At 53.5% G+C, this 13,464-nt stretch overlaps 5 protein-coding genes across 5 annotated transcripts; 2 read left to right on the forward strand and 3 right to left on the reverse strand.

Annotated features, from left to right (window-relative positions):
- Nucleotides 1–412: 412 nt before the first annotated feature.
- Nucleotides 413–2,266, reverse strand: BO86DRAFT_455958 (zinc finger HIT domain-containing protein). The gene is made up of 3 exons (XM_025677143.1): nt 2,061–2,266; nt 1,409–1,966; nt 413–1,312 (listed from the first exon to the last, which is right to left on the reverse strand). Exons 1-3 carry the CDS (start codon nt 2,105–2,107, stop codon nt 571–573), a joined length of 1,347 nt encoding a protein of 448 aa, XP_025528087.1. The 5' UTR covers nt 2,108–2,266; the 3' UTR covers nt 413–570.
- A 423-nt stretch (nt 2,267–2,689) lies between these two features.
- Nucleotides 2,690–3,690, forward strand: BO86DRAFT_361422 (oxidoreductase, short chain dehydrogenase/reductase family; the record flags this gene model as incomplete). Its single annotated transcript, XM_025669861.1, has 4 exons — nt 2,690–2,793; nt 2,868–3,163; nt 3,232–3,529; nt 3,601–3,690. Exons 1-4 carry the CDS (start codon nt 2,743–2,745, stop codon nt 3,688–3,690), a joined length of 735 nt encoding a protein of 244 aa, XP_025528088.1. The 5' UTR covers nt 2,690–2,742.
- Nucleotides 3,691–3,998: 308 nt separating this feature from the next.
- BO86DRAFT_418626 (glycoside hydrolase family 16 protein) lies at nt 3,999–5,682 on the forward strand (the record flags this gene model as incomplete). The annotated part of the gene is made up of 3 exons (XM_025675083.1): nt 3,999–4,066; nt 4,235–5,273; nt 5,617–5,682. The coding sequence occupies 3 exons, from the start codon at nt 3,999–4,001 to the stop codon at nt 5,680–5,682; spliced, it is 1,173 nt and encodes a 390-aa protein (XP_025528089.1).
- Nucleotides 5,683–6,098: 416 nt separating this feature from the next.
- On the reverse strand, nt 6,099–8,271 carry BO86DRAFT_388922 (SUMO protease ULP1). The gene has a single exon (XM_025671989.1). The coding sequence runs from the start codon at nt 8,264–8,266 to the stop codon at nt 6,146–6,148; it is 2,121 nt and encodes a 706-aa protein (XP_025528090.1). The 5' UTR covers nt 8,267–8,271; the 3' UTR covers nt 6,099–6,145.
- Nucleotides 8,272–10,591: 2,320 nt separating this feature from the next.
- Nucleotides 10,592–13,055, reverse strand: BO86DRAFT_409521 (PAP2 domain protein). Its single transcript, XM_025674419.1, has 5 exons — nt 12,682–13,055; nt 12,388–12,604; nt 11,510–12,277; nt 10,927–11,417; nt 10,592–10,844 (listed from the first exon to the last, which is right to left on the reverse strand). Exons 1-5 carry the CDS (start codon nt 12,734–12,736, stop codon nt 10,777–10,779), a joined length of 1,599 nt encoding a protein of 532 aa, XP_025528091.1. The 5' UTR covers nt 12,737–13,055; the 3' UTR covers nt 10,592–10,776.
- Nucleotides 13,056–13,464: the final 409 nt, after the last annotated feature.

Consider the following 13,464-nt stretch of genomic DNA (forward strand, 5'->3'; position numbering starts at 1 on the left):
CTGCCTGCGGCCTTTCAGCAAATCACTGGGAAGGGGAGAGATGATGTTTGCCACGCCGCCTTGGAGGGGGTCGCCGGTTGCAGATTGGTTGCTCAGCCCTGTGCGGCCGCTCGTATCTACCGCTGCTTAGTGTAACCACTGGCCCTCCACGCTAGTCATACTGACTTCATACCGTATCATTCCCGTTCTATACGGCCACTGGTCGTCATACTTATTTACTCTGTAAGGGCGGATGACGAACACTAGTAATTGTTAACCAATCGGACCTATAAAAACAAGTTGTCACATGATGCGGATCTATATCAAGATAGATATATCTATGTAGGAGCTACATAAATTCTACAATGATCGAGCCTTCTACTAGATGGTTCTCGCGGTTGATCGTCCCAGACAAGATGATTTCCGTGCAATCCTGCAATTGTGGACCAAGTCAATAAGCAGCAAGCACGCCAGACTGTTCCCTATAGACGCTCTCATATTATGGACAACTATGCCTAGGTAGATGTATCCCGATCCTTACTTATCTATGACAATTCTCCCCGTATCCTATCATCCCGTCATAGATCTGCATTACCCAAGCGTCGTCGGCTCGAAGAGATCCTTCTTGAGCACTTCCAGGACCTTTTTCTCGTCGACATTTCCCAGGTCGATACCGGCAGGGGCCGGTTGATCGACCTCCGACTCCGTCGGACTCGCGCTGTCCTCTTCCCCTGGCGCGTGGGTGCGAATATACTCGTCTTCAAGTAGATACCGGGCGTCTGATCCCTGCGCGCGTAACGCATCGGGCGAGCCCGGTAGTACATAGATGGTAGGGAATTCGAGGACCGTGTGGTCGCGCAGGGCGGCGGTAAGAGTCATGTTGGGGGCGAGCGGGATCAGGACGGGCTGTTTGGTCGCTGTCCGCGGCCGGTGGAGGTAGAAGTATACGTTTCGATGGGGGATGATCGCGTGCGTTTCTTCTTGTTCGGAGGTGGTAGTTGGTGGGTGTGTTTCGTCAGTCGTGGTTGGTGCTGCCGTAGATTCTGCAGTGCTGGATTCAGCGGTGGTGGTTGTGGTATCTTGGGGTTGCTGAGCGACATTCTCTGTTGTTGAAGACGACAGCTCCTGTTGCTGCGACTGGGCTTGATCTTCTCCCTGCTCTTGGTTCTGCGTCTGTGTCTGCTCTTCTTCCTTTTCCTTCTCGCGTTCTTCCCTACTGAGAGGAAACGCTCGATCGTAGGAGATTGCGATCGGAACCGAATCCCTGCAATTCCTCGTGCGCTTCTCCCCGGTCTCCCCTATCCACTCCACCGTCCACACCAAGCAATGCTGTCTGTAAAGCAGTGTATATAGTCAACTATCCATCCATAAACCGCAGCTCCCAGCCACGCAACCAATGTAGGAGAGAAAGCGAAGGGGACGGACGTACTTAGCAAACCACCTGGACCCATTCTCCTTATTCCGACTCATCCCCCTCGGCGCCCGAATAACCTTGACACCCGCATTCCTCACTTCCCGCAAGAACCCCGATTCCCCTTTCGCAGGGCCAGCACCAGCACCAGCACCAGCACCAGCACCGACAAAACCACCCCTCTTCCTCTTCCCCCCAACGCTCCCACCACCACCACCACCACCACCACCAATCTCCCCTCCCTCCCCCTCCAGCCCCTCTCCCGTCCCCGTGCTAGAAGGAGAATCCAACCCCACGACCGCCAAATCCCTTACGAAGCCCGCAGCATCCCCATCGACCCGGATCCCACGGTTCTCGGCGTCGCGTCCGGCGCGCTCGATCGAGCGCTCGATGCCCGTGATGAAGTTGAAGTCGCGGTCGAAGGCCGTCTCCGTGGCCAGGTCGCTGCGCCGCAGGTAGGCCGCGGGGTCGCGCACCCCGCTGCACTGCGACCAGAGCTTGTGGCGGCGCGTGCAGGGCAGCGAGCAGGTGCGGGTGTTGCAGCGCGGGCAGCGGTATTTGGGGGGTTGGAGGTGGCTATCCATACATGAGAAGTTGGCTGGGTTAGTTTGAGGATGAACGAGGTTTTGGGAGGGTCGATTGGGCTTGGGGTCAGCCGGGGGGGGCTTACCAGATTGTGCAGAGGTCTGTTAGCAGGGAGTCTTCTTGTGAGGACATTTTTGATTTCGGGGTGGGTTTGTTGATGGGTTGTGGATACAGCGTTCTTTTTGGGTATATGTGATGGACTATATAGTGGCAGATGCAAGGAGAAGTAGATGGGTAAAGTAAGACGAAAGCTTGTGAGAGAATCAGAGTAGCTGGGGCAGAATGAATGCGATCGTGTTGATTGATGCGCAGAGAGAAAAAAAACTGATAAGTTGGAGAAGATAGTTGAATCCTTATCGCCCGGGCTTATCGCCGAGGGCTTTGACTGCCTGAGGCAGGAGCTTCATAGTTCATGGAGCCATCCCCAATCGCCAATCACCGAACATGGCTTATTGCTCGGTACGACTGCTACACTGCTTGGCTAGCCTCTTGCTGCACTTCTGACAGGTGACTATGGTACTGACAAAAGCTTCTCTGACAGATAGCCAAATCTCGACACTCACGCTCGCAATGATGCGATTAGTGATCAAACCCAGTGATTTCTAATCTCGGCGTTTGCAACTCCCCGATACAAATGACGACATGAGGAGAATGCGGAGTATGCTTAGGGGGTAGAGTATATCTCCGATTCATATCCAGATTTTGATTCCATTTCTATTCTCTCAACATATCTTCGATTCAGTCATTGACAACCCCAAAACCACAACATGGCCGCTGCTAAACCCTTCGCCATCGTCGCCGGCGTCGGCCCTGGAACGGTACCTCCCCGCCCCTCCCCGCACTCCTATACAAACCATTGCAATGTACAGACTAACACCAAGTTAACGTGCAGGGCGCCTCCATTGCCCGCCGCTTCGCCAAAGCCTACTCTGTCGTCGTGCTCGCCCGCAACCCGGCCAACTACGAGTCCGTCGTCGAGGAGATCAACTCCGCCGGCGGCCAAGCCACGGGCTTCAGCGCCGACCTCTCCGACACCCAGAACGTCAAATCCACCTTCGAGCAGATCACCAAGCAGTTCACCGGCTCCCCGCTCGCCGCGGCTGTGTTCAATGTCGGCGGCGGATTCGTGCGCAAGCCATTCCTCGAACTGACGGCCGAGGAGTTCTCGTCCGGGTTTGAGTCGCAGGGGTAAGTGAACCAACCATCTTCCCACCCAGTCTCCATCTTTGTATGTGCATGGCTAACATCTACAACAGCAAGGGAGCCTTCAACTTCGCCAAGGAGACCCTCCCCCTGCTCCTCCAAGCCACGAACCTTCAACACCCGCCGACCCTCATCTTCACGGGAGCGACGGCCAGCGTGAAGGGCTCGGCGAACTTCTCCACCTTCGCGGCGGGCAAGTTCGCCCTGCGCGCGCTGGCGCAGTCGCTGGCCCGCGAGTTCGGGCCCAAGGGCGTGCACGTCTCGCATGTGATTGTCGATGGGGTGATTGACATCCCGCGCACGAAGGCGTGGACGTTCGAGCACGAGGATGCGAAGTTGGACCCCGAGGCTGTAAGTGGTGATTTCTGTTATGGCTTGACGAATCTGGGCAGCTGATGGCTAATGTTTGACTGTTGGGACAGATCGCCGAGTCGTATTGGCACTTGCATACGCAGCCACGCACGACCTTTGGGTTTGAGCTGGATCTCCGACCCTATGTTGAGAAGTGGTAGGACTGAGGCTTTGCCTGCAAGCTAGGACGGAAAGTCGCTCGTTTGTCTGGGGAAATTGACCGGATCAATCAGTGTGACCTGCATGGTTGGCTGAGATGCCTAATTTCAGTCCTTCATTAATGGTACCTAGTATAGCAGGGGACAATGTTTGAAGTCAGCATGCTAACTAATCGAACCAATATCAAATAAAGTATGACGGTTCACACTACACTACCTCTGAGTCCCTCAAGCAAGCTGCGTAGGCTCTCCACGCCATGTTGTAAATCCTGGAAAGACGCTCCGCACCTGCCTTCGGAGATTTTGTCCGGATGTGTATACATGTCCATCACAATCTCACAATATCAATCCCAAAGGCCACACAGCCAGACACTCTGCAGTCAGCAGTTCTATACTTACCCACACAGTCACTCCTTCATCATCCTTTCTATTCCCTCACATCCACCGCAACCATGCGACTCTCCTTGATCTCCCTCCACGCCAGTCTGTCCCTGATAACGACACTAAGCAACGCTCGCTGGACGACAGCATCGCCACTTCAAACCAGCACCCCGATCGACCCCCAGCAATGCGACTGCTACCTCATCTCCGGCCCGGACCCGGGCTACTTCACGCACTACAAGCTATGGGATTTTCGCAACGCCTCGCAGTTCCAACCACACTCCTCCGCCCCTCAGCCGTCCAACGACACCGACAACCTCTACAAAACGCACAACCTCCTCACCCAAACCCCCTTCAGCAAAGACTGGCACGTACAAACCTGGCACCGGGCCGCGGACCCGCTCCTCTCGCCAATCCCCATGACGAACTCGGAATCCAACGTCTTCCTCATGCACGCCTGGCCCCCGTCGCCGGCCATCCCTGCCGCCCCCGACAACAAATCCACCAACAAGAGCTTCCTCGTCCTCCGCACCACACGTTTCACAAATCACGCCTCGACCGCGGAGATCGAATCGCAATTCGGCTTGATCGACCACTGCTCGCTCCGCCTGCACATGCGCCTAATGTCGCGGACCACCGCACACCACCACCCATTCTCCGCCCCTACAGCCCCTACAGCCCCTACAGCCCCAAACCCCCGACCCAAACCACACCCGAACCCGAAAAACCAACCGAACTTCGCCTACCCGCCACCCTCGACCCCATTACCCCAGATCCCGCCGCGGGACAGCAGCGTCCCCAGCGGCACCTGCGCGGGGATCTTCACGTACCGGTCGGCGGTGTGCGAGTCGGACATCGAGATCCTGACGGCGGACAGCCCGTACACGATCCACTACGCCAACCAGCCGGACTACGACGCGGAGCACGACCGGATCATCCCGGGGGCCAGCGCGGTGGTCAACCTGACGCGGCCGTGGACGGAGTGGACGACGCACCGGCTGGACTGGCTGCGGGCGGAGTCGCGGTGGTACGCGGACGGCCGGCTCCAAACCGCCAAGCGGTACCGCGTGCCCGACCGGCCCAGCATCATCGTCGTCAACCTGTGGAGCAACGGCGGCGAGTGGACGGGCGACCTGCGCGTCGGCGAGTCGGTCTACCTCGGCATCGAGTGGATGGAGCTGGTCTATAACCTCTCGGCTTCGTCGGTTGCGGCTGTCGACGTCTCGGCTTCTGCTGCCTCGGAGTCGGTGGCGTCATGGTCGTCTTGGGGACTGAGGAAGGGAAGTGACGGGGGTGGCAGGGACGGGGATGAGATCCCCGGCTGGCGGAGTAGAAAGCATCATCGTCATCAGCATCATCATTATCGACCAAATCTGAATCTCGCGGCCATGGGCCAGGCTCCGTCGCGTGTGGAGGAACCACGTTATCATCAAGGGGATGGTCGTGAGACGAGCGCTTCATCGTCAGTGGGTCCTTCGACTCACTGTCGGAGACCTTGTTGGGTAGATCAATGAAAGCATAGCTGGGCACTCTTTCATAGTTGTATAGCCTTATTTTTACCGAGACATGAAGAACATGCTTTACTGTTATTTTGATCCGAAAGAGAAACTGTAGACTTGAGATAGTGTCATTGTAAGGGTGGTCGCCCGAGGTAATAAGAGCGACGCAACTTCGAAGATACACATTCATCGGGGAACCAAGCCCTTGTATTTACATCAAGCATCCCCATCCCTTTCCATGCCCTCCATACTCAAAAACAAATGCATGTCAGGAGCTCAGGCTTCAACTGACGGGGTATCCGTACAAAACACAAACAGTCAACAGACGCTAACAACTCGCTTCACAAACATGACTCCAGCCCAATGCAACCAAGACCTCAATAACATGAAGAACGCTAATCATACATACTTGCTCATCCCTACCCACACTTTTCATCTGGTTTTCTTTTCTTTTTTTTGTTTTTTGTGTTCCCCCCCCCCCCTTTCTTGTTTGTTTCCCTCCTCCCCTTCCTTCCCTCCCCCCAAAGGTGCCGCCATCCCCGCCCCAAGTGGCCGGTCGAAGTGCTGACCGCGACCACTCACAGCATGACCCCCCGGCCCTGGACAGGATTGAAGTCCCCGTCCAGGCCTCCATTCATCAACTCCCCCACTATTTTCTGTCGCAGTAGTGGGGAGTCTGGAGCCCCATAGGATTGGGGCTCCAGGTTGATGGCGACGGCTTTCGCCGTCGACAGGAGGAAGACACCACAGTCGGACCCGTTGTCTTGCCGGGGAGACAGGGACGGCAGCACCTTCCACTCCGCCTCCACAAATCCCTCCCCCAGTTCCCCCCCCAGCCATGTTTTGATGAGATTAACATGGCGCTTGTTGAGCCCTCCAAGGGAATCGAAATGTTCGATGGTGCGATCGCACGGCTTGACCACGATGAGTGTCCAGTGATATTTGTCATGGATGGGCACAAACACCGTGTCGACGTTGAGGAGGGCCTCGCCTCCAATCTTGGCCCGTGTCGCCCACCTGCGGACAGACTCGTATCCCTTGTCTCGCAAATTGGAAAAGAAAAAAGAATTGAATGCGTGGTATCGCGGCTTGTCATGTCTCCCAGAGTTGTTGTTGGTTCTTCGCAAGTAGTCGATAATTAATGCCATGTACGCGTTGATCACTTCGTCGTTCAGCCACTCCAACGGCGTATAACAGGTTGCCAGATCTCGTGTTGTCAATGTCTCTCCCGAAAGTGTAGTGGCGACCTTCCTTGACGGTGGCCCAGCCATAGTGTCTTCAAGACGTTTGATCCACTTAGCGCTTAGGGGTCGCACTGCGGGCCGCTCTAGGAGGATTCTTGCGGGTGTGCGTTGCTGGCTCTGCCCGCTTCTTTTTCCCTCTTTCCCCTCGTTTTCCGCCACTGTCGCTCTCCAGCTTTTGGCAAGAAGAGACTCAGTCCTGCCAACCGGGATAGGTGAAAGGGTAGGATAGAACATGCTTACCGCAGAAACCGCACGACCCAAGGGGTGTTGCTCTGCCTCCTGTGTAGAGGGATCCTGCGAGAGCGTGTTGCTTTCCTGTGCAATATCAGATGTACCTTCATGGCTGATCACTTCATCCGCAGTCGTCTGATTGGTATTCACATGTTCGATATTCGTGTCTTTGGTTCTCATGTACTCATTACTCAACATATCGCGTTCAGTGCTCATCAAATCGTGGGACGTAACTTCAGTACTCATCATATCGCGGGACGTGGTATCATGAGCCTTAGGAGCGATGTTCTCCTTCTGCTCTTCGTCGGTAATAGCTTTAACATCGGTGTCTTCGCTGGAAAGGATATTTCTCGCGTGTGCATCAAGAAGATGACGGAGATGTCCAATTGCTGCCCTTCGTGGTGGCGGTGACGGTGTCCGTAAGGCTGGCGGCGCGTTCCGAGGTGTTATGATACGCTCACCAGTCACAGGCGAATTTGGGAAGTGGACCCTGCGGGAGGGCTTCGGCTTTGGCGTATGCTTTTCATGACTGGCATCGGAAAAGCTGATGGTAGTCGCATCGACCACAGAAGACTTCGAAGATGAGGCCACGGCGCTGCTGCTGGTCTTCAAAATACTCTTCGTTTTCACCTCTTCAGGCTGCGTGATCTTGGGTTTTTCGCTAGCAGTCTCCTTCACCTCGATCGAAGGAATAGGAACGGGTAGGTAACGATGTGCCATTCTCATGTAGTTGATGTGCTTGAGTCGCGTGGGATCTCCTGCAAGATAGGCTTTCTTTGCCTCTGCGACTGCGTGACTGTTCAAGAGAGGAGCTGGAAACATTTTACGCAACCATGAGCCGCGGAGGCGAATGGGGGTAGAAACCACCGGAGCTCGGGTCTCGGATCTCTTTGAAGGATAGACCGGATCTTCGGATTCGGGTGCGGCACGTTTCAAAGACTTGGGCATGATAGCCGAATCGTGGCCGAATGTATTCGAGGACTTGGAAGGGCTAGACTCAAAATCGGAACCAGAATCAATCTCGACAAGTTCGAAAATACCATCCGCTGGCGATGGCTTTTCAACTGGATGGCGCGGCTCGAGAGTGGCACCCATCACATCATCTTCAACAACAACAGAAGCCGCGTCAAGCGACGGCATTTCAACTGGATGGGGCGGCTCAAGAGTGGCATCTATCACATCATCATCATCATCAACAACAGAAGCCGCGTCAATCAACGGCATATCAGAATCGGCAGGTGCTGCTCTTCGGTGATCTTCAGCACCATGCTCAGCATTGGTGTCTCTGTGAAGTACTCGCTGAATGCGACGTTTGAAGGTTCCAACAACATTCACAGCTCGTCGGGCGGTTATGGTAGCGCGCTCGCTCATACCATTGCCAACGACACGCACAGCTCTAGCTGTATTGGTAGCATGCCTGGTCATGTTGTTACCGACGACACGCACAGCTCTAGCGGTATTGGTAGCATGCCTAGTCATGTGGTTACCGACGACACGCACAGCTCTAGCGGTACTGGTAGAACGCCGGGCCATATTGTCACCAACGGCACGCGTCAAGCGCACCGTCAAACCAGCCCAGCTTGAAGCAGGGTCAGGGGCTTGCTCCGGGACATAGTTATCAGTGACATCGGCGAACCGTGTCGCTGCTGGGGTGAACTCCGGCCAACTGCCGGGTGGACAGATTTGGGGAGTAGTAGGAATACGCGGAGCAAAGTCACGCGTAGGATGCTCGGTACGTGCCGTATCTGAAACCAAAGTATCCATGTTCGTTGCCTCCTTCTGCTTCAGTGGGCATGACTTGGCAATTGTTAGACCGTACGGAGTATTCTGAGATTGTTGCGGGCGATTAGGACACTCCTCATCTTCGTCAGAGATCTCTAGTGGTCTCTTGCGAGTCGCGGTACTGGAGGAATCCTGCCTTATGTCGGCCAAGATGCCAGCCCCAAGCTTCTTAAACTTTTCTTCTTTTGTGCCAGACAAAAGCTGAAGCTTGATTCTCGGCGGACTGTGATCAGATGTACCATCCGAAGTGTTAGGTTCAGTAGGATTGATTGGACGTGAAGCAAATGCATTCTCTGAAGGTCTCGTTGTTCGTGGGAAAAAGTCCCAATTGTTCTCGCTCCGACTTTCAATATTACCCGACTTGTCGAATCGAAGAGGGCGTAAGCAAGAGCGTGGACGATCAGGATCAGAGAGTCTAGCATTACTAGGCAGATCAAAGCGGGTGGAGGATTGTCCGCGGCCGTCAAAGGCATTCGAACGCGCGAGAAGTGGATGTATAGCACGATCAGTGTTCAAGAGACTAGTATTTCTAGCCATGTCAAAGTGCGAAGAGGATTGTCCATTGCTGCCGTATGCGCTAGGACGCGAAGGTGGATTCATGCCACGATGGGTATCAAAAGGTCTAGCATTGCTAGCCATATCAGAGCGAGAAGATGTCTGTCCATTGCTACCGTATGTGCTAGGACGCGAAGAGGGTGGATTCATGACACGATCGATATGAGCAGAAGGGCCGAAACCATGGGACGCATCGCGGGGAGGACTTCTGCCGGGAGGACTGAGCCGAACCTTGTCGCGCTAACAGAGACGGTAAGATTAGTCCTGAAGTTATCCTTGGAGCGAGTCAGCTTACCTCTTTCTGCCACAGCTCCGCGAAAGCATCAACGGATTCCGACATGATCAATGTCAATGTTGGAGAGTATGGTCTGGTGTAAACGGAGTGATATGATTGTGAGTGATGTGAGTTTGGTGATCAGAGCAGTGATGTAAGTCCGGTGATATGAGCAGCGATGTGAGTTTGGTGATCAGAGCAGTGATGTAAGTTCGGTGATAGGAGCAGCGATGTGAGTTTGGTGATGAAAGCAGTGATAGTAGGTGTGGTGATGTGAGAGGATGTGTTGTGTTGTGTAAAGAGGAAGTGAGGAGAAACAAAAAGAGGTGGATGGGTAGGAGGAAGGAAGAAGAGAAACAGAAACGACAAAAAAAAGGGAAGGCGCAATCACAACACAATCATCGCCATGGCAGAAACACTGTTGCCGAAATATTCACTGAGGTCTGAGGTTGCGGTGCAGTGAATTGGTGTTACATTGGAAGACGTGGGGCCAAGTGAATGTGGTGGGCGCAACCAGGCAGATAGAGTGAGGAGTGAATACCCGCGATATGAAGTTATTGGAGCAACAGAGCTAGCTAGCTAATAATTATGCTCAACCCCAGAGAGGCTTAGCGTCGGAAGCTTGACCCTCCCTCCGGGGAAAGGAGCTCACGTGATACTGTACCGTACTCGACCTTTACATATATACTCGAATCTTGGTGGTCGAACCGGCCTCGCTCGCATAAACCACATTGCTCACCTCATTCCTTGTGGATTCTTACTGATATAACTACTTCCTAGTCTACTTATACTCATATACATTCAATTCCATAGGCCCAATCACATGAACCTAGCGTGCTTCGCATGCCTTGGCCGAGGGCGCATCGCGAGTCACCGTGGACCCGATGGCCAGGACCTCGTATGGAACTTTTTTTAGGGTTTTGAATTCTTGTGGACGAATAGGTAAGATACTTTATCATTATGTGAAGCTAGCAGAGCTCAGATAAGGAAAAAAGAGAAACATAAACTCGTATATACAGTAACAAAAATGTCAGCTATGTTACATCGCGGAAGTGTATAATCCGACGTGCTGGAATAAACCAGGAGACGTTGTCCAAACGGGACTACACCCGTGATCACCATGCTAATAGGCCGCGAGGCCAATTTGCGAGAACAAGAGAGGAGCTCCCTCCATAACTATCCAAGCAATTCCTTTTGATCCGGAAAATGTCAGCACACTTAGCTCAAGCGACGTCGCGGGTGCGATAATTCAAGGGAACTTGGCAGGACTTACCAGAATACACCACCAGCTTTGTGACTACCTCTACATCATAGCGTACGCGCGGGGGTTTGATTTGCGCGAAGAGTTCTTCTTCATCGGCCTCGATTCCAGCATCAAAATCGGGAAAGGGGACCGTGGATGAGTCCGCTTTGCTAGGGTTGTCAAGAGACGTCGCAAGACCTGGAGCTCCGGTGCCCATCATGTGCTCATAGTCATTGAGCTTGGATGGTCGTCTGGAGAGCTTCGGCGGCTGAACCTCTCTGGCAGAGGAACCAGCCTGACCAACCTCCGTGGCAGGGGCAGTCTTATGGCCATTAGAGAGACTCTCCCGTCTGCGCTTCTCACGATATGCCAATGTTTCATAAGCATCGGCCTCTGATTGAGGACCAACGGATATTGCCCGTCGTCTCGGATGGCGTATCGTGGTGAGGAACGATGGGATCTCGGATAAATTGGGGAGAACTTCATGATCCTTTAGATGCGCTGGAACACGGGAGTATTGCCTATCGAGTCAACCGGTTAGCTGTTTGTGTGGAATGGTAGTCCGTTTGCAATGTAGTTCGGCTTTTCCGATCAAAAGGAGAAATCAACTTACGAAGCATTGGTGAAGAACCTTCGAGGAAGGATCAGTCCTAGCTTTTCAAGACCCCGAAAAATAGGTGGGAGAATCCGAAGCATGAAGGGTTTTGTCACTGCCCGCCAAACGAAGAGTAATAGGATTCCCAGGACCAGCCGAAGAGCAGTCTTGATCATCTCCACCAATTCAAATCTGGGCGCAGGGCCTGCTGCCAATTCATACCACCCCATCTTCGAGCGTGCCAAGTGCCAGTAAGCGATTTGGGCACCGAGTGTCACTCCCGCAAAAGCCACGCTATCATCGAAGCATGGACAGTCATCCGCAGGCTCTGGGTGCACGCGAACCAGGGCTAAGATCAGCAAAATGACTAGTGTGACGCCTTTCCCTGTAGCAGCAAGGATATAATCATCGATGGTTGGCCCATATGTGTACTGCAAATAGGCAAGGAACCCGCCTAACAGGCAGCCCGTGATAACGTCGCAGAATCCGTGCATCCCGCAATACAGGCGGCCCAAAACAATGGAGCTTACATAGACATAAGTTGAAGCCTGGAGTGCCAAGTTCACACTAGGGCTAAGAGTACAGTCCGGAGAATTGAGGAGGGAGAGAACATAGACTGCGACCGAAACAGCATTCGTAGAGTGAGTGGAAGGAAATCCATACTCCAGCGCTGCAGAGCCGGACATCGTTATGCGCTGGAGGGGTGGAGATAAAGGCCGAGGTAGGCACAGGAGGTCCTTGATGAAGCCACTAAAGAAGACGCCGGAGGCCAATAGATGCACCATCCTAGACGAGATCCAGACATGTTAGCGATTTGCATCCGCCAAGCGCAGAGCCCCCCCCCCCCCCCCCCCGGGGGCCGAAATAGTTGGTTGTATGCAATTGAGAGCACGTACCCACGTCCCAAGCTTGCATAACCGCACCAGAATAGAATTGGGAGGAAAACCATGAAAAAGGTGTGTGTTCCTAGGTTGGCGGTGAACGCGAAGTATGAATCCAGGGTCGGAGTTCGAATTTTCTCCTGGCACCAGGCGAGATATGGTGTTTCGAATCGAATCAATGGAAGCAATTTCTGTCGTGGCCAGTAACGCCAAAGAGGAAGCTGGTTGCGATCTATTCAAAGCACAGGTCAAGCCACTGTTAGTGTTGGACAAGGAGACTGACTTCAGATAGGACAAGTACAAACATACAATGATTGAGACTTCTCAGGCCAGCGTCGGGCTGGCCATTTTTGCTGTGAGCCATTTGCGATGACTGTTGCCCAAGCAGACAAGCGTGTAGAGCTATTAAAATGATGAATTGATCGCGATTCCCTCCATGTGGGTTTTTTTTTTCCGTTTCCTGGCGGACAGATTCCCTTAGGTTCTCCGACCGCCTTGGGTGGACATCAATGCTTCGGAGAGCTTCGAATCAGACAAAATATGGAGATAGCGCCTGAGTAGTCGGGGCGAGAAGAGAGGGGAGGCCGGTAAGACACAATGTCAACGTCGATGAAGGAGAGAAATCAGAGCCAGCCTGGAGGTATTACTACTTAGGTAGTCACGTAGTCTAGACTAAGTACTTGTCCCGCGGACGCGGACAGTCAGTCACTTATCAGAATTGTGTTGGCGGGATTTGGCGGTCAATGCGCCCGCCGCCAATTCGAACAGGAAGAGCCCCAAAGGGCCTCCGACCGCGGTCCACGGAACCTGGAAAGGGACGTGCTGCAGGGTCACGTGTCAGGCCGTTTTTACTTGCATAATCAACCTTTGAAGTCTCCATAAATACTTGATGGTCAATTGGATACGGGTACAAGTAATTTAGACATTCACTCATCATGCTTGAAACCCCATACCAAAGTCGGGTCGTGCACAGAGCCCGTGGAGGACCAAGATATCCATGATATAAATATATATTATGCGTGAGAAGACTTCTTGAGAAACTCCGTCCCCAATCACAGAAAGCATGACCTATCTGGGGAGCACGGGGCAGAA

The sequence above is a fragment of the Aspergillus japonicus genome, assembly GCF_003184785.1.
Source record: "Aspergillus japonicus CBS 114.51 unplaced genomic scaffold BO86scaffold_21, whole genome shotgun sequence".
In the NCBI taxonomy this organism is placed as follows: Eukaryota; Fungi; Ascomycota; class Eurotiomycetes; order Eurotiales; family Aspergillaceae; genus Aspergillus; species Aspergillus japonicus.